A 24,130-nucleotide genomic window follows, 5' to 3' on the forward strand; every position below is an offset into this window, starting at 1 on the left:
ATGTTGGAAAAACAGAAAAAACTTTGGACCTCTGTGTCTAATATCGCACCAAGGAAAAAATTGATACTTGGCAAATAGCAAGTACTCCTCATTGGGTATGAGTGTGATTTTTTTTTAATGACGTCAAATGTGCCTTCTTTATGATGTCATAATTGCATATGTAGAACGCTACATCCGATCAGTATGAAAATTTTTCAGGGTCATCTAGGGATAAAATGGTACACAGAAAAAAAAAATGATGACGTCTTCAGTCATGTGATTCAGCAGCCATATTGTTTGTTTGTTTTTAAACATTCAAAATTCTTCTTGTCTGAAGTGGCTGAACAGATTGAGGTGAAACTACACAAATGACCGCCTGTCCATGAGGAACAAAAGGTTCACACATTATGTCATAGGTCACTTGGTTTGGCAGCCATATTGGATTTATCTGAAAACCAATAAAAATACACCACTCAAAAGAAGTCCTGGCGAGGGTCTGCAATCTCCGATTGCTCTTTTTATTGTTCTTTATATATTAGACTAGCAAAGATACCCAGCATTGCAGGGCAACACTGGGACTCTCCTCCCACCCCACCCACCCCTTCCCCTCCCTCCCCTTTCCCTCCTCCCACCCCACCCCCTCTTTCTGGACTCCCACCCCACCCCTCCCTCCTCCCACCTCCACTCTTCCCCTTCCTCCTCCCACCCCACCCCCTCTTTCTGGACTCCCACCCCACCCCTCCCTCCTCCCACCTCCACTCTTCCCCTTCCTCCTCCCACAAATAAATTTTTGCAGGGTGTATATTAAAGTGTATGTGGAAATAATAACTTCTAAAAAAAAAAGAAGTAAAAAAAATATTTACAGTATATACATCTCTCGGCAATTTCCCCAGCAGCCTCCCGACAAATTAATTACGTATACAGGCATTTCACTCTTCCAAGCCAATTTTGGTGAATTCTAATGTTTATTTACTTCACATAATATGTGAATTACACGTCCATCAGTTTGCTTATAAGCCTTGAATAAGCAAAAAGAGGACTTGAGGGAGGGGGAGGGAGGAGGGGTAGGAAAGGAGGGAGGGGTGTTAACCTCCTGCAGTTTCATAGGCAGGCCGATTCATCAGTGATTGCCATCCTTCGGATGGATGTAAAACTCGACATTAAATTAAGTTGTTATTAAGTCAAGGCACATTTTAGTTACAATTAAAATAAAGCCATATTATATGACAATGCCTTCCCTTCCCTTCCCCTCATGCTTAACTCCTCCCAAACCCTCTACCCCCCCCCACCCCCCACAACTCTCTGGCCAGCGTCTCCAGGCCATGTTCGTGCCTTTATTTAATTCAAACAAAAATGTGATAAGCTCGAAAATCTCTAAACCAGAGCCAAATTTCAAATTTTGAACTGTGGAATTGAGCTTGCTGTGTTCACTTGCTAAAAAAGAAAAAAGAAAAAGAAAAGTGTCTCCAACCGACTCCGTGCGGTACTTAGTATGACCGGGCATATCTTAAGCACCATTTCAGCCACACGATTACTAATAAAGCATAGATGATCCAAACACAGCACTTCCCTCAATCTTCTCAGGAAACACTCGTCTCTCCAACTGATGCAGGCAAACTGTCAAAACCTAGCTCACGTTCCCCGTTAGTGGGCCAACGATCCAACCCTTGACGAATTGGTAATGTCTTAAAATTTTTAAGATATCACTCCAGATTTTGACACTTGTTTAGTCCAAGATATCCGATTCTCAAATCCGAAATAGTATTTAGATAATTATATACCTTAATTAGTCGGTGAAAATAGATCGTGTTTCCAAGGCAAGGCATGTTTGAGTATGCCGAATTAAAATGGTGGCTTCGACCCCTGCAAGGTGAAGTTAGACTGATCAAGAATAAGCCTTTCATGGAGATAAGCCGTTAATCATCTTCAAAAGGGGTGTGTAAATTTACCAAAACACCCAATTTTCATTCATGCACTTCCTTGGAGTAACCTCAGTATGCATGCAAAGTTTCGGGCCATGAGGTTTCACGGTTTTGGAGTTATGGAGGAGACACACACACACACACACACACACACACACACACACACACACACACACACACACACACACACACACACATTTTAATATGTATATGCTTCAAAAACTAAAAAACAGAACCAAATCCAACTAAATTGTGCATGTTGCCTAAGGGTACCCCAAGTATGGTTTCTGCTGGGGCAGCATATCTGGGAGAGGGGATTCAGGGTGGGGGGAGAAGACCCCAATTCTCTCGATGTAAATATGCATGGTATAGTGCCACCCGGCGGTATCCGGTATTAGAAATCATCTTCCTACGTAAATAAAGTAAAAACAACTTAACAATATGCATTACGCTGAAGTAGAAATCTGAATGAGAATAATTCAAATTTTTCAAAATGTTTAATTTCACTAATTTTGAAGTTTCAAACCAAATGACCCAACACTTCGCAATGAAGTGAAAGTTATTTTTGCTCACTCCATATTTATGAGCAGCAAGGATCTGTGTCTTTCTTCGGGCATCTAAGCCTGGTGGTTGGCTTAGTGGTTCGAGATCTGTGTCTTTATTCGGGTGCCTAAGCATGATGTTGGCTTAGTGGTTAGGGTGCTTGGCTTGGGATCCTAAGGTCCTGAATTCGAGCCCCGTTGACCACTGAATTAATACCAGGTGGGGTTGACTCAGCCTGTCATCCTTTCCGAGGTCGGTGAAATGAGCACGTGTGTACTGGTAATAGGGGCACTGCATCAGCGGCATAGCTGTGTCTCTAACCAATGATGCAACCAGCAGCCTGAAGGCTGCACACAAGAGTGTGTGAGTGTTTGCATGCCTTGATCCATGTATTGTAAAGGTGCCAAGTCATTGATATAAGTTGCCTGGGGTAAAATGTTTGCGCCAAGGTAAGGGAAAATATATATGTGCCTCTTTATATCCTTGAATTGCTTATGATGCCCATGTCTGATTTTTCCGACCATTTTTGAATCAAAGGTAGGGGACAAGGAAATTAAAAGAGTGCTCCCACGATTTCTCTCTGGATTTCTCCCTTGCCATTCCTCCCATCATTTCCAGTTACTTTGCATATTTGCCTGTGAAATATATTGAAGAAACCGTTGATTCATGTCCTGACTTATCCTGATCGTGGTTGATCTGGGGTATCATTCCTAAGGCAATTAGTCCAATATTGCAAATTGTAATGGTAGCCATCGAGATCGACACATGGCGTTGATTTGCTCGGCCAATTAAGTAACCGCCACATAGTCACCAGCACGGTTCCTAATCTACTCCATTCATCTCACAGGTACGGTAAACTGACCTTGAGCGGGAATATCTGACCGGAGGCGAGTGTTGTCGACGGCATCCGTGATATTTTTTTTGACACGTCGGGTTTAGAGATATCTGCCCGCATGGCAATCATATTGGTGTTAGGAGTTCGGATTCGTACCCGAGGTACGAGCAATCGTGCCTCAAAATAAATTAAGGATTGCGTTTTGGAGAAATTGCAAGTGGAAAGAGCAATGTCTGACCAAAGCGAGCAGGATCACGTGGGAGCTAACTGGCTAGACACCACTATTACCGAACTGGACATCACCATGGAAAGGTCGGAAGAGGGTGCAGTGGAGTCGTCCCTACTGTGTGATGATCTCTTGGCTCCCCCATCCAAAAGCCCAGTGCTCCCAATGGAACAGCAGCAAATGCCACAAGGCAGCAGGTCTGCATTGCCACACCAGCAGGGGGCTAATGACCAGCTGATGGAAATGATAACGAGGCTTCTGGCCAAATGGGTAACGACTTGAGGCAGGACATAAGTGCTGGAATGGACAGGCAGGGAGCTGGACAGGCTGGGAGCTGGACAGGCTGGGAGCTGGACAGGCTAAGGCTGAACAGGTAGAAGCAAAGGACAGGCTGAAAGACCAAAGGAGTGAAATGTGAGTGGGACAGGCTGGCATGAAGGCGAAATTGGATGTGGGGTTCGATAGCTCAAGGAGTGAGATGGACGTGGGGCGAGCAGAGGCAATGGCTGGGTAGGCTGATCTTACCTGGAAAATTGATGCAACATGGGAGAAGTTGAGCTTGGTGAAGGTGGATGTAGCAAGTGTGCGAAAGGAAATGGCGACCAGTCAGGCTAAGTTAGGATGGGAAATAGATGGGTTGAAAGGGAAAGTAGCTGGGTTCACAACAGGGGTAGAGAAACTTAGGATGGAGCAGGTGGAGTTAAAAGAAAACAAGTGATTGAAACAAACATGGGAGCAATAGGGGAGTTAAAAATGCACAGAAATAAATAAAGGGAGAGATTATAGCGATATAAGAGTGTAAAAAGTGGCGCAATGTGGTAACAGCAGCGATAGCGGAGATGAGACAGATGATAGAGGAAGGGATTTGCGTAAGGCTAAGTGAATAGAGGAAGGAGCGTGAGCAACGGAGAAGCGAATAGAGGAGGATTAAGCGGTAGTAACAAATTAATTAGTGGGAGCAAAATGGGAGGTTGAAGGAATAAAGAGAAAAATGGAGCAGACAGAGAAAGAGGTGAGAGGGACCACGTTGGAAATTAAAGGACTTTATAGGGAAATAGAGAAGAATAAGGAGGAGTCATGGAGAAGGTAAAAAAAAAGGAGGAATTGATGGGATGTGTGGATGCATTGTGCAAGGATCAACACCGTGTGCTGCAGGTTGACAGAAGAAAGAAATGGAGAGTGGGGATGGAGCGATTCCCAGGAAGGTAAGGAAGCATGAGAGCGAGGAGATGAATGATGTGAAGGAGAGCATGCCGCAGTTCCACGAAATAAAGTTCCCGGGTTTTGTTGGTTGTGCATGTGGAGTGGAGAGTGTCGAGAAGAGACAGTGGGGAGCACGCTCCGACTCGGATGGGGCGGTAGGAGATTTGGACTTGGTTGGGGGGTTGGCCCCTCACAGATGAACCAGTTAAGGGGTTAAAAGGGTGCAGTTCCACGACAACCTCAACAGAGCCGGCATGCTTTGTCTTTATTGTTATAAGATTATGTTATCTTTAGGAAGAGGGGCCTTGTTATCCCTCTCTGGAAAGGGAAGGGTGATCACCTGGGCTGCAACAACTACCGAGGGGTGACGCTGCTCTCAGTGCCAGGCAAGGTCTTTGCTCGGATAATTATTGATTGGGTTCGCCACCATTTCCCTGAGCACCAGCGTCTAGAGCAGTCAGGCTTTACACCAAATAGGTCAACGATGGACCGTATCCTTGCTCTTCGGGTCCTCACTGAACACAGACAAGAGTTTCAGCGGGGCTGCTTGCAGCCGATGTTGACCTGCAAAGCGTTGAATTCAGTGAATCGGGATGCCCTCTGGACCTGGAGGATTCTCGATCTTCGTAGGGTGCCACCAGAACTGATCAATCTGATGTCTGAACTACACTCTGGTACTGAGAGTGTTGTGAGATGTGGTGATACAATCTCTGACTTCTTTTCGGTTGTTACTGGAGTTTATCAGTGGTGTGTACTGGCCCCCACACTTTTCAGTATTTGTATGTATGGACTGGATTCTGGGGAGGATGTCAGAGAGATCAATCTGCGGTGCATCATTTGGGAATGTCAAGATCTCTGACCTTGATTTCGCAGATGATGCAGTCATCTTTGCGGAGACTCTAAGTATCCTTTTTGGGGCCCTCGAGGTGCTGAATGAGGAGTCAAAGCTGCTGGGATCACGGGTTTCCTGGGTCAAAACTAAGATTCAGGCTTTCAATGACATTTTGGATGCTGCTATCTTGTCTGTACCTGTTTGTAGTGAGGATGTCGAGGTCACAGAGAGATTCACTTACCTTGGCAGTGATATTCATGTCTCTGCTGGCTGTGAGCCAGAGGTCAATAGACATCTGTGTCGGTCCTGGTGAGTCATGGATTCACTGGATCATGGGGTGTGGCGCTGTCCCTATCTGTGCCAGACGACAAAAGTCTGAGTCTTCCGGTCCTTGGTGCTTCCAGTCTTGCTCTATGGATGTGAGATTTGTAATCTGGCCAGGGATCTGAGACGGAGACTTAATTCCTTTGGTCCCACATCTCTTCAAAGAATCCTCAGCTATCGCTGGTCCGACCTTGAGTCCAATGAGCGGTTGCCGAGAGAGACTCAAATGAGATTTTTTTTACCTGCATAGTCCGTGAGCATCAGCTGCGGCTGTATGGACATGTGGCTTGTTTTCCTGATGCTGATCCTGCTCACTCGATTCTCTCAGTGAGGGAGCATCGTGAGTGAAGGAGGCCAACGGGCCGACCACGTGCCTCGGGGTTGCAGCAGGTTGATCAGCATCTCAGGGAGTTGGGGATGGGCCATGCGTCTGCATGGGGGATGGCCAGTCGGAGGCCTCTGGAGTACCGGTGGAAAATGGACGCAGCGGCGCGCTGCTCTGGCGTATGCCCCGATACCTGACCCGATCAGGGAGTACACCAATTAGGAATTCAATGGGTGAGGGGGGCGGGGGAATTTATGCCTAGTGCTGGCTTAATGGTTAGGGTGGTAGACTTGTCATCCTAGGATCCTGAGTTCAAATCCCACTCGGCTGTTGAATTAATACCAGGTGGGGTTGACTCTGCCTGTCATCCTTCTGAGGTCGGTAAAATGAGTGCCAGCATACTGGTATACTGTGTCGGAGTGGCGACCCGTCCAGGATTGTTCCCAATAGCCAAGGAGACTGCTTAGGCAGCACCAATGCTCTGCACAGAGTATGGTCCCAATGGATGGATGGATGGATGGGGGGAATTTGGAATTCAGGAGACATGGAATTTAGCCAGGGGGTGCTATAATTGTGGCCATGTGGTCACATAGTGAGGGACTATAGGTGTCCCCTTAGAGAAAGATCTCAACCCACCAAAACGCAAACTCCTACCAGTGTGCCCCAGATTAGGCAGCCACCAACGATTGCAAAATCTATCTTGGTCACAGCGTCTTGCAGGTGGGGTCGGAGGAGCTGTCATTGGGAGATGTAAGCACGGAAGATAAGGCAGAGATACAGGCAGAGATAAGCCAGATGTCGTAACCATTCTCCCGGGTGCCTCGGCAATAGTTCCGGCATGACGGCAGGCTCACCCTCCTGGAAGGAGCCTTGTGGTGTGGTGGAGCCACTGGCGGGGGGAAACAAATTCAGGGCTTAGTCATGGGCCATAGCCTAGTAAAGAGACAGCCCTGTTGTGGTCGTCAAAGTAATTCATGTTAGCAGGGGACCACACACGATCAGAGGCGGCACAAAGGTAGCAGACTGCACCAAGTTATTAATGTCGTGAAGGTGGGAGATGAGAGCATCTGGTTGAACCAACCTCAGGGGGAGGTTCTATGTTCTGATAGGGATTGGTCTGATCCTGTTTGTGAGATGGTCGATTGAAGTAGTGTAGATTTGGAGGAAGCTCAGTGGGAGGCCTTAAACAAATTAATTCATCAACATTTAGATATATTCTCTTTGTCCTCCAAGGACATCAGACGTATGGGCCTGGTTAAACATCAGACGTATGGGCCTGGTTCAACATCAGATTGATACCAGAGAGGACTGGCTTATTCGTTAGCCTGCCCAATGGCTCCCTTGGAGCAAGAAGGAGGAAGCTGATCCATCCATCCATCCATTGTGACCAGACTCTCTGCAGAGCGTTGGTGTTGCCTCAGCAGTCTTCTTGGCTATTGGGCACAATACTGGATGGGTCGCCACTCCGACACAGTATACTAGCATATTGGCACTCATTTTACCGACTTCGGAAGGATGACAGGCTGAGTCAACCCCACCTGGTATTGATTAAACAGCTGAGTAGGATTTGAACTCAGGACCCGAGGATCCCAAGCCCACCACCCGAACCATTAAGCCAACACCAAGCATAGGAAGCTGATGAACAGGTGGAAAAGATTATTGAAGCAGGAATCATTGAGTGCTTGGTAAGTCTTTGGTTGTCACCAGTTGTGTTGGTTAAAAAGGATAGAACCACACGTTTCTGCACAGACTATTGCCAGATTAACAATGTGACTTTAAAAGACTCATTTCCCCTCCCTGGAATTGATGATATACTTGATGTCATTGTGGGCTCATTTTGGTGTCTCAACCCTGGACTTTAAGAGTGGGTATTGGCAGGTGGAGATGTATAAACCAGGGAAAGAGAAGATGTTGTTTTCTACAGACAAGGGACTGTATCAGTTCATTGTAATGACATTTGGTTTGTGTAATGCCCCTGCCACCTTTGAAACACTGATGGAGTGCATTATAGGCTGCATGCCATGGCAATCATGCCTGGTATACCTGGATGACGTTCTGGTGCACACTAAAACATTTCACCAAGCAATCAATTTGGACCAGTTGTTTGGGTGCCTCAGACAGGCAGGGCTGAAATTGAGCTCGAGTAAACGTAACTTCTTTGCGAAGGAGGTGGCCTATCTCGGTCAAGTGATAGGCCGCGAAAGAGTGAAGACCAACCCAGCTAAGGTAAGGGAAGGAGAAAAGTGGTCCGTACCTCATAACATCAAGGAGGTGCGGGGATTTTTGGGACTCTGCTTCTACTGTCGGCGTTTTGTGGCAAAGTTTGCGGAGATTACCAGGCATCTTCACTGGCTTACGGAGAAGGAAATGAGGTTTAATTGGACAGAGCAGTGGAGTGCCATAATTGAACAGAGGAGTGCCGTTAAATTAAAAGTGTGTTTCACATTCGTGTCCATTTTAACTTACTTCACTGATCACGGCATTTTTTACCCTGGACACGGTTACATACCAAGAATGATTGAGGGCAGTTTTGTCTGAAGCACAGGAGGGGACATGGAAAGAGTGATCACTTATTCTAGCTGGGCCATGAGTCAGCCGAGCAAAAATTATTGCATCACTCGTAAAGAGTTATTGGCTATGCTGTCTGCCATGACCCACTTCCACTTGTACTTGTATGGGCGGCAGAAATTTGGGGTCAAAACGGATCACTCCTCCTTGCAATGGTTCTTACGGTTCAAGGACCCCCAGGGTCAAATTGCAAGGTAGCTGGAGAAATTGCAGCAGTGCCATTTCAATCTGATCGGTAGAGCCGGGAAGGCTCATGGGAATGCCAATGCACTCTCTTGATACCATTGCATGGAACAATACTAAATTCTGCATGAGACACAAGGATTGGAACCAGTTGGCAGATCCCTCACACAAGAACCTAGTCTATGCAGATCGGGTGAGAGGGCCAGTATTGCCACTACCAATGGGGGATGAATTTGGTATGTTGGAATGGAGCACGGTCCAGAGGGAAGGTTCTGCACTGGGGCCGGTGTGCAATTAGGTGAGGGAAGGTTTAAGCGACCGAGTGGGGAGGAAGTCACTCCTCTCGGATTGCAGACAAAGGCATACTGGGCTCATTGGAAAGCCTTGGAATTGAAAAATAACATCTTGTATCGCAAATGGGTAGATATTCCCGATGGAAAAAGTTATTGGCTGGTGATAGTTCCAAACAAGTTCAAAACACCATTTAACAAAGTGTGCACAGTACCAGCCCTGATGGACGTTTGGGCAGAACAAAGACAGCATCGTGAGTCCACCAGAGGTTTCATTGGGTTAATATAGGGTGCAATATACAGGATTGGTGTCAAGCATGCGACGCCTGTACAGCTAAAAAGGGACAGACATGGATGAGGAGGGCCCTGCTATAATTGCATCAGGTGGGGGGTGGGGCCTTGAGCAGATTGCTATGAACATACTAGGACTACTACCCCACACCTGCCAAGGTAATAAGTACATTGTGGTTATTGATTATTTCACCAAGTGGCCGGTGGCTTTGCATCCCCAACCAGGAGGCTGGGATTGGGGCATAAGCCTTCATATAAGGATTTATATGTTGGCATGGGATTCTGGAAGAACTGCAAACCAACCATGGTCGAAATTTTGAAAGTCAATAACTGAAAGAGGTGTGCAGACTCATCAATTTGAAAGACCTGAACAACGCCCTTAAGGCTTCAATCTGCGGGGATGGTGGAAAAGTTTAAGAAGACCTTATTGCAACAACTCACATTATTTACCACCACCCTTCAGGATGTCAGGGAAAAACATCTCCTGTATTTGTTGATGGCCTATACAACCTCCTAGTATGGAGCCACCCACCGCTTGTAGTCCGGTGCATCTCATGTATTGTCGAGAATCAAGTTCACCAGCACCCTGAGAGACCACCGATGGAGAGTTATGCCCATAATTTGGAGGAAGGCATGGAAAGGGTCCATGCCTTCACGTACTGCCAACTCCATCTCAAGAGTGCACAAATTAAGCGCAGGTATGACCACTGGGGCCAGGTGAGTGAGTATACTCTGGGGGCAACAATCTGGTTATTCAACCCATGGAGGAAGGGCCATTGCCCAAAGCTCACTTTGTCTGGGCAGGGCCCCGGGGTCGTCCTGTCGCAAATTTGTAACGTGGTGTATAAGATCAAAATGGGGTCATGGGCCCTCCCTCGGATCGTCAATGTACACAGGTTATGGCCTTATCAGGGTGAGGAAGCGCCACCGTGGGTTAATCAGGCCATGCAGGCGATGGAGGCAGAACCTCCGCTAAGGGGGCCCAGGAGCACTTGGAAGCCCATTGCGGGCTCAGGGACACTAGAGAGCCCATTGCGGGCTCAGGGGCACTAGAAAGCCCATTGCGGACTCAGGGGCACCAGAAATAGTTAAGCTCATTGGGGGCCCTGGCACACTAGAAAGCCCATTGTGGGCTCGGAAGCAATAGTTGGGCCCACTGAAGACCTCAGAGCAATAGGAGACCATAGTATAGATTAGGAGAGGGATGACGTGCAGTGGGTATGTAGCTAGCTTAGCAATAATTTGTTAAAAGGAACGTGCTCGTATAAAGGGACAACGGGGAATGCATGAGTCAGTTAGGTGAATTGTAATAGGTCGGACGCAGCACCATTCTCTCTCCTGAGGGATGAATGTGTGTGAAATAATTATGGGGGAGGAGTGTGAACGAGTAAGATGAGTGAAGTGCGAGAGTGTAATGGTGTGAAAGGATGAATGTAGAAGGAAGGATTCCCTATCAAGGAAACCCGGGAGGATAGATAGTGGAGATCCGGCTGTTTTAGAATGGATGCCATCCACGTGTTGGTGTAAAAGAAGAATATAATTGCTTAAAAGGATTCACAAGTTCATTGACAGGCTGGTTCTGTGGCTGTTTGGAAGAAGGTTCAAGGAGCTAAGAGGGTATCCCGGTGCTGGACGTAGAGAGGCCCGAGATAGTCGGGGCCCAGAGGGGCCGGTGAGTTTAGCGGTGTGAACCAGACACTGGCAGTTTGAGTGTCACATGCAAGAGAGGGCACCAGAAGGGGTGAAGGTGGAAAGAAGGCACCCCCCAGTGGTTTAGGAGAGAGAGCTCGGGCAGGGTTAATGCCAGTGGCCGGGATGCCAAGTCGTAAATGCAGGAAGAGCCTGCCAGGGCAGCCACACCACCCAGCCATTCGATTGCACAAAGGTACGGAAGGGAAAACAAAGGGTATCATGGAAAGACGCCAACACGTGGAACGGTGGGTAAAATTGGTTATTTAGAAGCAATTTGGTGTGAGTGTTTGAATTTTTAGAGTCAAGGTAAACTGAATTGTTGAGATGTTATGTAAGTCAGAATGTTTCTCCTTCACACCATGCATTTATTAACTTTCACCCACCTTTTCTGGACTCACCCTGTCTGAGAAAGCCAGGCACCTGCAAACTGATGTTGACCCTTGACTGAGATTTCATGCAGGCCCTGACTTCGTCCTGAGAGCCATAGAATAGAAGGACCATTGGGAGATAGCCTAGTAAAATAGGTTTAGTTAGAGGGTCTCACAAGATAGGGTTGGCAGACAAAGGAGCAAGGATAGATTATATTAGCTGGGATTAGAAGGGCAAGATCGGGGGAGTGTTATGAGCTCGATAGGGGGCTAAGGGTAGAATAGTTAGGTTAGAGGGATGAGAAGGACAGGGAGGTGAGAGCCAAAGTCAGCCACCTGATCTGTTGCCATGCATACCCTCTCTTTCCCAGGTATGAGTACACCAACAAGAGGGCAGCCAGTGAGCCTGTTGGCCAAATTTGCCAGTTTGCCTTTCCTACTTGCCTTGTCGACTTGCATTGCCATCTTGCCATGCCATGTATGACATTGCCGAACTCCTCACCTGTTGATATTTTTGTCGTCATGTCATTGAGGGCCAAGAGTTCACATTTTATGGTCCTTCTGCTGCTGAAAAAGGCCAGTAAAGGTCAAAAGGATTCACTGTGTGCTGAGAAAGCCTATGGTTCAATGCGGGCTCCATGGGCCATAAGGACTCCCACATTGAGCGGTCACATGGTCCCACCAACGTGTTGTGGCCAGTGGCCCTTTTTGTTTGAATGTGGGCCACATGGACTGAAAGACTCACCTAAGTGGAGTGACCACGTGGGCCCATTGTAAGTATGCGGGTCCTTCAGGCCGAAGAATGTCACTGAGGCTGATGAGGAAGGGTCAATGCCTGGCAGCAGGGGGCCATTAAAAATAACTCTGGACTGTGAATGACTGCGAAGAGTGCCCACCTGGTCAAGTCACCTTTTTCCCCATATGTACAGAATCCGAATGTAGAAAACATGTACAGTATAAGTGTTGTTTAAGATAGGATGGATAGCCGTAGTTATGCAACGCATTGTTTTTATTTGTATTTTAGAATAGGAAGGCTAAAACAGGGTCAGAGTAGGAGAAGTTGTGCAAGTTAAGTAGGAGAAAAAGCTGGAGAAAGAAGGAATGGAGGAGGGTGAAACAGCCTCTGTCGAGGCTGAATGGAGATGCGAGGGTCGTGTGATGCTTGTGAGCCTGAAAGAGGATGTTGTGCACCTCTCAGGCAGGTAAAAGCACACACATAAAGTTAGTCAGTTATATGTTCATATTCTGCTCTGAAATTAAGTTAGATTGTATGCATAGGATAAATATACGTCGCAAGTGGGAGAGAGAGAGCACAAGTTCTGTTCTTTTCACCCTCTCTACATCATCTCTTTTCTTCGACAACACACTTTTCCTTTTTCGTCACACGAGGTCCCGCCCAGGAGCGAACGCGGTAAAATGGGAACAACGACAAAGAGCCAAACTCCTCCTCTGCCTCCGGGGCAGAACGTGTCTGCGGTTCGTCTCCGCCAATCCGGGACAGCCAACCGATGTTGCTGAAGCCCGTACAACAGTGTAAGTGTGGGGGAGGGAAGAGAGCAAATAAAAGATGAGATGAGCAAGTGGTGCAGGGTAGTCCAGATCAGTTGGTCAGTACAGCGTGCCAACAGTTAGGCACCTCCACATCTGAGTTCTTTGCCTTGGCAGTTCATCTGCACAGTCTGCTCGACATCAGCAGAGCCTTTTTCTCTTTCATGATGCTCGTTTTATCTCCACCTCATTCACTTTTATTTATTCCTCCGTACCTCACGCATTTTCACACATTCCTCCGGAGATATCCTTGAATTGTTTGCGATGCCCATGTCTGATTCTTCCGACCATTTTCAGTATCGCCATGAAGAGGATGCAAGACTTTTGCAAAGCACCTGTCAGTCTGTCTGTCTGTGTCTGCATCTATATATTTTCGCTTTTAAAGTGGGTTTTTTTTCTGAAACAATTTGTCCGATCGATGCAAAACTTTAAACATCGGAAGGACTCCCCATGGAAAATATTTTATTGCTAACTCTGACGTCATAAGTCACATGGTATGGCAGCTGTATTGGATTAAAGGAAAAAATTGACATCATTTTCTCCAAAACCCCTCAACAGGAAAAAAAATAAAAAATTTGGGCATATGTCATCAACGCTCCATGCAGTATATAGGGTGATAATGATGATGTCATCGGTGAAGTGGTATTCCAGCTATAATTGGTTGAATTGAAATCCTTATCCGAAAAATTTGAAACTTCATAAATATGATCTCTGACCTGATGTGAGTGAAGAATTTAATTTATGACGTCATCAGTAACGTGGTCTGGTGGCCATGTTGGATTAAAGGGAAAAAATTGGAGATCATTTTCTGCAAAACCGCTCATCAATAAAGAATGAAACTTGGCATACGTAATCAAATTTCCATGGGGTATATAGGGACATAACAATGACATCATCAGAGAAGCGGTGTTCCAGCCATAACTATTGGTTGACTTGAAATCCTTATCCAAAAAATTTGAAACTTCATATATCTGATCTATGAGCTGATGTGAGTGAGGAATTAAATTTACGACGTTCTTAACCCATGCCAAGAAACTATATGACATAATAGGGTGCATGGATGATACAAGTATATGGGCCATAATAGTGGTATGTTCAGTTACCAATGGTATTTTTGTTCAGAATGAACACGCAAGGCAGGACTTTGCACTCTATGAGTGCCGTTCTCATTGAATCTTGAGTTTTTTCGTCATTTCTATCTTTGAATTTCCCCCTTGCCATTATGATTCCTTCAACGCCGTGAAGTGCATAGGGCTGCTGAGGCAGCTTCATTGGCTACGCCGTTGCTATTCCTCCTGTCATTTCCCACTCTTTTGCTTATTTACGTGTGTAATAAATTGATGAAACGGTTGATTTGTGTCCTGACTTATCTTGCTCGCATTTGATCTGGGGTAGTGTTACCGAGGTGATCGGTGCAAGATTGAAAATTGTAATGGCAGCCCATAGAGAGCGGCATGTGGCGTTGGTTCGCTCAGCCAATTAAGTGGCCGCCACATAGTTGTTGGCACCATTCCCCATCAACTCCATTCATCTCACAGGTATGGTAAGCCAACCTTGAGTGCGAAAATCCGACCAGAGGTGAGTGTTGTCAACGGTGTCCGAGTACAGTGGCTGAAAAATCATAAGACCATGCCCAAGGACCGACGATTTAAAATAATGTCCTTTTTGGAACCTCCACCGTGTCAATACTGATAACACCAAATAATTTAGCGATGACATGATTCTGATGATGGTGCAAAGATGATAATTAAAATCACATTGATAATCTAAATATCAGTACTCAACAACTTCGGTCTGAATAAATCAATGACCAGGCAAAATTAGATGACGAGGACATCAAAAATGGAATAGAACTTGCAATCGCTGTCGTTTCGACAGGAATTATGAAAATGAACCAGACAGAATTCACATATATATTTAATTTACAAAATCAAACGAACTTATAACTGTTTGAGATCCTCAAAAGAGCACCCTTAGAGCAACGATACTATGAAGACTTCTCAACCGAACCCCAAAAAGGCCATGACGAACAACGTCATTTTCAAATGAAAAAACGAAAATTTGATCGATATTTTAATCTCTTAATGAGCCTCATTCCACATATGGGAGCCCAAATAACGAATAAGAAGAAACGAACAGATAAAAAGGAATATTGTGATTGCATGAAAGAATAAATTATTTCAAAGTGCAATCGATTTGATCACAATCCTTAAGTTGGAGTGCTGGAAAATAGAGTCAATTCTAAGGTCAGAGAACATACCCAGGTCAATTAATGCAATAATAACGAGGAATAAGATGAATCTCTTTGGTTGAGCACCGAGAAATAAAAACCCAGGAGGTGAGAATTATCTGTAACAAGAGCAGAAACCATGTTATGCATGCATACTCTCTATAAGCAACTGAGTTTGCTTCAGCACCATGGATCTCGTCTCCTCCCACAGACTCCACCCCAGTCCCAGGGCAAGACAAAAAAGCATGACATCATCTCTGAAATACATCATCAACTGCTGATACTTACAGCACATCCTCTTGGTTATTGGCACGGAGAGGCACCGATATCCTCCACAATGACCTGTTTTTACATGCACTGCATGGCAAAATCACAACAATTCGCCTTATCCGAGCACACAAAGCATTTCACAGCTGCCGCGTCACTAATCACTGCTTCGGACGACTTACTTTAGACGACCAAGGCCGAAGACAGTTGGCATAGCAGCGCATAAGAAAAGCCATTATTACACACAATGTAGATGTCGTGAATCGTTTGTCCACTGTCCGTTGTTTGTCGCTCTCTTTCTCCCTCGTTTAGCCACCTCTGCTTCTCACTCCAATCTAACGTTATAAAGTGGGGGCCGCAGAGGTGCACCGAGATAATGTGAGCCTATCCCAGCAGCTCTCTACCCTCCCCTCGTCCTTCCCCACTCAGCAGCTCTGCCATCGCCCCTCCCAACGTACAAACCTTCATGCAGGAAACACAATCACACCAAATCCCTCAAGGCCTAAGAGATAAACTGCTCGGCACTGTTCAGCTCTCTTTGCCTGTTAATTATTTTTTAATTGCTCGTTTCCTCTGCCACTGATGGTGGGTGGAGGTAATGTTCTCCTCTCGAGCTGTGTCTGTCTGTCTGTTTGTTTGTCTTTGAGCAGTATATCTCAAAAAGTTGTGGATTAATTCCGACGAAATTTGGTGGACAGCTTGGGTGTGTGACAGCGAGAAACATATGAGATTTTGGTGAAGATCTGGATGTTAGAATTTTTTTCAGTGATTCTTCATCATTGGGCGATATGGCCAATGAGGATATAAAAGCATGATATCTCAAAAATATATTAATGGATTTGAAAAAAAAAACAACTTGGTAGACAGGTTGGGTGTGTGAGAGGGAAGACCGATTCAATTTTGATGAAGCTCCAAACTCAGATCCGGATCCGAGCATTTTTTTTTAAGTGATTCTTCACCGTTGAGAGATAGGGCCAAAAACGGTAAATAACAAGATATTTCAAAAAAGTTATGGATGAGTGGTGACAAAATCAGGTGGATGAGTTGGGTAGTTGACAAGAACAAGCCCATTTGATTTTGGTTGATGTCTGGATCCAGATCCAACCCATCATTGGAGACAACACGTAAACTGTTCATCCTGGCGGAGTTATGCACTCCACTGATTGCCGTTCTCGTTTCTCTTATTTTGTCCTTTTAAGGAAGAGCAGGATATGTACATTTCACAAACAACGGGTACATCATTAGGAGATTGTAAAATGTGTGGGTAAATGGGAAGTACTACAAGGCTGCAGACAGTATAATGCAGTATACACAGACTACAGTACTGTATTGCGTTTTACATCACATCAACAGAAAGTTCATTTTTCAACACTTCTATTAATTTCTTCACACTTCTTATTCTGGACTTCCCTGTCATTATAACACCCCACTTCCTGAAACCCATACCCTCGCCCCACCGCTTTGCCTTCAATAACACAGCCAATAGCATAACCTTATGTCGTGTTAATAACTCAAAAATCCATTTTAAAAGATGTTGTTTTTCCCTGACAAACTGTGTTCTGCCTACTTGAACATGCAAAGGGAAAATGATGGGATAAAAATCCCTTGGGGGGTGAAAGAGGGGGTGCGGACAAAGCATGACGGTGAAACGAGCTCAGAGAGGTGGAGACAGCAACGGTGGCAGAGGCAGAGTATTCTCAAAGAGTGCAACTGGCTGAAGTAGGCCACAAAGTTTCAACTCCTACTCAGACTGCACCTCAGACAACATCATTTAGTTCTTGATTGTGCAATTTCTTTCCCTTCCGTTCGAGCGTTCTTGACATGAGAAGAATAAATTTTCAAACACACACTGACACATGCTTTGTGGTTGACTCTTAGATACCATTTTAATTGACCGAACAAGATACTCAGGTGTGAAACACCCGCATTATAAAAGGAGCCGTGTCTGTTTGTCTGTCGTGCTATAGCTTGAGAACGGATTAACGGATTTCAATGAAATCAATGATGCTGGGTTCAGAGAGCTCCCAGGTAGGTTTGTGATGTTAAAATAAAAAATAACAAGAGCTCAAGTGAGCACAATATATGCCCGAACAAGAAGGTATATACAGAATTGTGCTACGACATGGAAAACAGCATCCTGGTTGCCATGGCAACCACTTTAGATGACAAACGCATGTCGCGACACACCGTCTCCACAGTCTGTACCTATGTACCAAATATGAAACGTGAAAGTTGAAAACTTTGGGAGTTAGAGTGCGGACAGGAACGGATGGACGGACGGACAGACAGACAGACAGACAGACAGAGACGGACAGACGGACAGACGGACAGACGGATGACCAATATCACATAATACGCCCCGATATATATATATATATATATATATATATATATATATATATATATATATATATATATATATATATATATATATATCGGGCGTATAAAAAAGGAAGTAAAGTTTGTGTATGGGTATACTGTATATGGGTACACATGTCAAAACTGCAAACGCCAACTTGTGATGCTGGTTATCTCCACACGGAGGGCAGCATCTCCCAGAAATCCTTTTTTGTTCTTGTCCCATAGATAAGCCATCGCAGCAAAGACGAGTATTCCCATCAGCAAAGTGACATGTCTTATATGCTAGCATCTTGTAAATACAACAGCTGACAAAGGTAGGCAAGTCGCGATTATTAATACTAGAAGTACCCGGGAGCTTAATACTACTACGGGAGCCGTCAAGGGGGTCATGTTATTATATTTATGCCTATTTTACCCCAAGGGGTCCCAGGATTACACACCACAAAAAATGGTTGCGATCGGTTCAGCCGTTTTTGCGGTACCTGGGAACAGACAGACGGACGGACGGTGAATTATAGTAAGATGGCTGCCACACTAAGTGGAAGTGAAAGAACTACCATAAGTGTGTACGTCTGAAAAACATTGAAAACTTGAACCACAATCGGTAGAGCGTAGACCTCCGCCAGGTAGAACAGTTTACGTTTTGTACCCCACTGATAGGCCCGATCTGGATCTGGACCTCAACCAAAATCAAATCCATAACTTTTTGAGATATTGTGCTGTATATCGTTTTTAACCCTATCTGTCAATAGTGAAGAATCACTTTAAAATTATGGTATGCAGATCTGGTTCCAAATCTTCACCAAAACCGAATCAATTTGTCCTTGCCACACACCCAACGTGTCCACCAAGTTTCATCCGAATCCGTCCACAACTTTTTGAGATATCGCGCTATATATCGTTTTTGGTCCGATCTCTCAATGGTGAAGAATCACTTTAAAAAATTTGAGCATCCGAATCTGGATCCAGATCTTCACCAAGATCTAATCAATTCGTCTTTGCCACACACCCAACCTGTGCACAAAATATAATTCGAATGCATCCACAACTTTTTGAGATGTCCTGCTCACAAGCAGACAAACAAATGGTCGAAAACATAACCTACGTCCACCTTCGGTGGTGGAGGTAAATGTGAAAGGACTTTGAGTCAACGAGTGCACTTGATAATTACCCTTACGTAGCCAGACACTTCACCAGCAATTGGTCCTGTGGCTCAAAATGGTAAAGGAATGATGGACCAATTGGTTTCGTCATGTATATTCAGTAACCTTAATTTTAGTCCACCACACACCACTACTTATAATGCATACACTAATCATGGAAGTTGTTAGAATGTTCTCCGAACGTGACACCCGAATGTAATTAACTTCATAGTTACTTCAAAAAAATCAAAGATAGTTTCGAAATAGATAATAACTGTGAAGTCGGGACATATCAAATTCAATAAGTGTGGAGAACAAAAAATAGCATAAACCACAGAAGTATGACTAAGTGGATATTTTGTCTGAGAACAAAGGTTCAAAGATCTGCCCTTTAACCACGGATTGACCTTCAACTGGGACTAAGCACAACATTTGCCAAGCCTCAGTATACAGTAAAGCTCTCGAGGGAAGGGGATGGGGAAGGAGATGAGGGATGGAAAGAGCATTGAGAAAAAGGGAAAGAGGTGGAGGCAAGAATTCAAGAAATAAGGGGAAGGAGGGAAGAGAAAGTGGGGGAAGTGCGAAGAGAGTGGTCATGGTACAAGGTTATTGCTGAGGCAGCACATGAATGAAAAAGTCCACAATCACTGCAGCACTTTTCTATTTTAAGTACGAGTAGTACAACTTGTATCATCGTCAACATCATCTTCATCATATGCCATGTCCAATTAGTTTGAGCGGGTGACTGTGTGTGCAATTAATTGGCACACCATTAATGAACCAGTGAGCCAGGCCTGTTGTTTGAAAGCTGCTGGTTTGAGCAGGAATTTGGAATTTGGCCAGGGTCCCAGAAACAATTCCCTTTGCAAAAGACACCGTGGGATCTTTCACGTCCACCAGCAGTAACCGAAGCAAGCAGACGGGTCCCCAGCTCAATGTCCCGTCTGATGGACGGTGCATTCATCGATGAGGAATCCTGCCTGCGAAACACCAGGGTGACCTTTGTAACCAGGATGGGAATCAAACCAGACAAGATGTCTCAAAGGCAAGTATGCTACCTCCAAGTTCATATTATTGCCAGCCATAAAGTAACACAACTTACATGGATAGCAATTTTTGACTTTGTAGGTGATCTTGCCAATTAAATGACCAGCAAGATAATTGTCCAGATTTTTATTTATTTATTTATTTGCCTTTTTACCTCTTCGGAAGCAGAACGTCACAACCTCATTTACATGCAAATCAGTCAGTCAGTCAGTCAGTCCCGGCAATACAGCATCACTATTCCTGAACTATTCCATCCTTACAAGTGAGACGTTATCCTTTGTTTTTCAGAGCATTTTATACTTCACAAGCAAATACAACCTGTCGCTTCATTGGCGAGGATACAAAGGAAAGGGGGGAGAAAGGAGGAGGAGAGGGAGAGAGAGGAGGGAGCAGAGGGAAGGGAAGGATAAAGGAAGGAGGAGGGAGGAGAGAGGGGAGAGATAGAGACAGAGGATGGAGGAAATGGGGAAAGAGGACGGACAGGATGGGGAGAGGGAGAGGGGCAGGGCTGTAAGAGAGGGCAGGGAGGAGGGAGAGAAGAGAGGGAGAAGAGAGAGGAGAGAGGGAGAGCAAGAAGGGAGGAGGAAGTGGGGAGCAAGGAAGGAGGAGGGGTGGAGAGCTAGGAGGGGTGAGAAAGGCGGGACTTAAGCCGCTGTCACACCTTGACGATTTATCCAGCGTATGCTGACGTAATGAAAAATTTTTCTAAAACGCTGGCACACGTCGAATACGTTATGGGTAAGTTTTGTATACGTTAGGAGCACGCTGAAGCACGCTGACATACGTCGTAGTACGCCGAGCTCGTCGACAAATTTTAACATGCTCAAAATTTTTCAATGTTTGCCAGCGTATGGCTCACACGTTCCGCATACACTGGCCATAAGTTGTAGGCACGTTACACGATCGTTGACACACGTTACTTGTAAGTTACTTATAAGTCGAAACACGTCGAGGTAATGTTTAGCGTACCCGAAACTTATTTCTAACCTATGAGTAACGTGTTGTAGGCACATTACACGATCATTGACACACGTCGACACATGTTAAGGCCCAGTCACACCTTGACGTTTTAGCCAGCTTATGCCGATTTTTGGAAAATTTGTCTAAAACGCTGTTACACGTTGACTACGTTATGGGTAAGTTTTGATAACATTGAGAGCACGCTGAAAAACACTGCCATACGTCGTTGTATGCTGGCTTTAAACGTTGTACTTTTCGGTTGTCCTCAAATTTTCCATGCTTGAAATTTTAAGACTTATGCCAGCGTATGACTCGCACGTTCCGCATAACGCTGGCCATAAGTTGTAGGCACGTCACGCGATTGTTGACACACGTCGACACACGTTACTTGTGAGTTACGCATAAGTCGAAACACGTCGAGGTAATGTTTAGCGTACCCGAAACTTATTTCTAACCGATGAGTAACGTGTTGTACTCACGTTACGCGATCGGTGACACACATCGACACACGTTACTTGTAAGGTTCTCATAAGTCGAAACACATCAAGGTAATGGTTAGCGTCAGTGTTCCAGACTCCCTGTTTTTTTTGTTTTTTGTTTTTTTTCTTCCTTCCTTCGGTATGATGGTGATTTTGACACTTTGATTTCTAGTGCGGTTATAATATAATATAATTAATAGGCTGCCGCTCAACGATTTAAATCATAACCGCACTGTACACTGAACACCGTCATACCGAAGAAAAAAAAAACCTGGAGTCTGGAACACTGACGCTAACCATTACATTGACGTGTTTCGACTTATGAGCACCTTTCAAGTAACGTGTGTCGATGTGTGTCAACGATCGCATATCGTGCGTACAACTTATTCCCATCGCATGCGGAGCGTGTGTCATACGGCAAGTAGGCCTACGTCGTAAAATTTTCAACATGTTTAAAATTACAAGACGTACTCCATTTAATACGACGTATGATAGCGTACTTTAGCGTTCTATTCACGCATACCAAACTTACCCATACCGTATTCGACGTGCGCCAGCATTTTAGACGCATTTTTCAGAGGTCGGCCAAGGTGTGACTGCGATGTTGACACTTCCATTTCTGCGGCAGTTATGATTTGAATCATTGTGCAGCAGCCTTTTCATAACCTACGCCACGTCATCGTCGGCGATGCGTGCAACGCACTATGCCTAAGTTAGACTATCGTTGGGCATCGGTTGTGAAGGCCGACAACAGGTTCAGCATTCGTTGGTCTAAGTTATCTATAACACAACGAAACGTTCTGTGTCCGTTACTAATACGTTATGCATAAGACCAAGTCGTTATGAATTCATCCAAATCTTTTTTTTAAAAAACATCAAAAGTTCAACGTAAACGAGCATTTTACATACATTTTAATACGTTGCCATTGCTGGCTAAAACGTCAAGGTGTGACTAGGCCTTTACTTGTAAGTTACTCATAAGTCGAAACACGTCGAGGTAATGTTCAGCGTCAGTGTTCCAGACTCCATGGTTTTTTTTTTTTTTCTTCGGCATGACGGTGATGTTGACGCTTCGATTTCTAGTGCGGTTATAATATAATATAATTAAAAGGCAGCCGCTCAACGATTTACATCATAACTGCACTAGAAATCGAAGTGTCAACATCACCGTCATGCCGAAGGAAAAAAATAAAATAATTTTAAAAAAAAACCATGGAGTCTGGAACCCTGACGGGTTCCTCCTGTGTGAACCCCATTTTTATATACCAATTCCCCTAAACGCTGCCAATACACCATTATACGGTAGCTGTAAGTTAGTACCATGTTCAGTAAGTTCTGTGGTCGTCCGGAAGACGTCAAATACATCTACATACGTCAATATGCGTTGAAGATACATTACATAATGCAACTATGCAACAAATGAAACCATCTCGCTTTGCTCTCCAAATTATCTGCCTATGGCATCCAAGGCCAACTCCACACATGGTTTACTGTCTTCTTCAACTCTCGTAGCCAACATGTGGCTCGCAACGGAATCCTTTCATCTCCTCAACCTGTCAAGGCTGGAGTGCCCCAATACAGCGTTCTGGGCCCAGTCCTATTCCAGATCTTCATACACGATCTCTGGAAAATCCACTTCATCTACTTGCTAATTACTCCACATTGTTTTGTAACGTTCCTCATCCTTCGGACAGGCAGGTTGAAGCCTCTTCCCTCTCTTCACGCCTTGAAAAACAAATCACAAGCTGGTAAAACACTTAGAATATGTCTTTCAATCCTCACAAATCTTTCTCTATCTCCAACTCTATCTCTCTCTATCTCAAAAAAGGACCATCTGGTAAACCCTCCCATCTGCTTTTTGAACAATCCTCTTGAGGAAGTTCAGTCACTCAAACTCCTGGGTCTCACTATCAACCACGATCATTATTGGGCAAACCACATTTCAAAGTTGGCCTCCAAAGCCAGCTGCCTACTGGGAATCCTCCGTCGTTCAAAGTCCTTCCTTGGCACACCTGAACTCCTATCCACCAACAAAGCCGTCATCCACAGTTTAATGGAGGGCTGTTCTCCCCTCTGGGCTGGCTCCCATGCCTCAGACCTTACTCAGCTTGACGCCGTGGAAACCAGGGCCTTCAAAATTATTGGAATCTCCCGTGATGAAACTGAATCTATGGGCCGATCACTTTCCCATCGTAGACAGGTCGGTGGTCTCTTTGTCTTCTTCTACCTCCTTTCTGGTCTTGCACTTTCTGCTCCTTCTATGTTTTGTCCACCCTCCCAAGTTCCTGCAGGATGCACATGGTCCACTGTCAACCTCATTTCTGGTGAAACTCTACCAAAATCCGGGATCACTGCTCACACCTCTACTCATTCATTCCTCTTTTTCCACACCTGTGGAACCAACTTCCACATTCTCTTCAATCTCATTCTTCCCTCCAGGTCTTTAATCCACGATCTTCCATCTCAGATTGTCCCCAAACCAAAACCATGATCTTTTTTACAATCGTTAACCCCA

General features: G+C 45.0%; 1 protein-coding gene across 5 annotated transcripts in view; it reads right to left on the reverse strand.

Moving 5' to 3' along the window:
* LOC147018613 (rap guanine nucleotide exchange factor 2-like) overlaps window positions 1-24,130 on the reverse strand; it is a 213,699-nt gene that overhangs the window by 171,629 nt on the left and 17,940 nt on the right. Inside the window, exon 1 of one of the 5 annotated variants that reach the window (XM_085898460.1) lies at window positions 15,809-17,739. The exons of 1 other annotated variant lie outside the window; for it this stretch is intronic. In XM_085898460.1, the coding sequence (XP_085754586.1) occupies window positions 15,809-15,862 (54 nt within the window). In that variant the 5' untranslated portion in view covers window positions 15,863-17,739. 3 more of the 5 variants (XM_085898458.1, XM_085898456.1, XM_085898459.1) reach the window with 3 other exon arrangements.

The sequence above is a fragment of the Eptatretus burgeri genome, chromosome 10 (assembly GCF_056783735.1).
Source record: "Eptatretus burgeri isolate ZD-2024b chromosome 10, Ebu_testis_v1, whole genome shotgun sequence".
Classification (NCBI taxonomy): domain Eukaryota; kingdom Metazoa; phylum Chordata; class Myxini; order Myxiniformes; family Myxinidae; genus Eptatretus; species Eptatretus burgeri.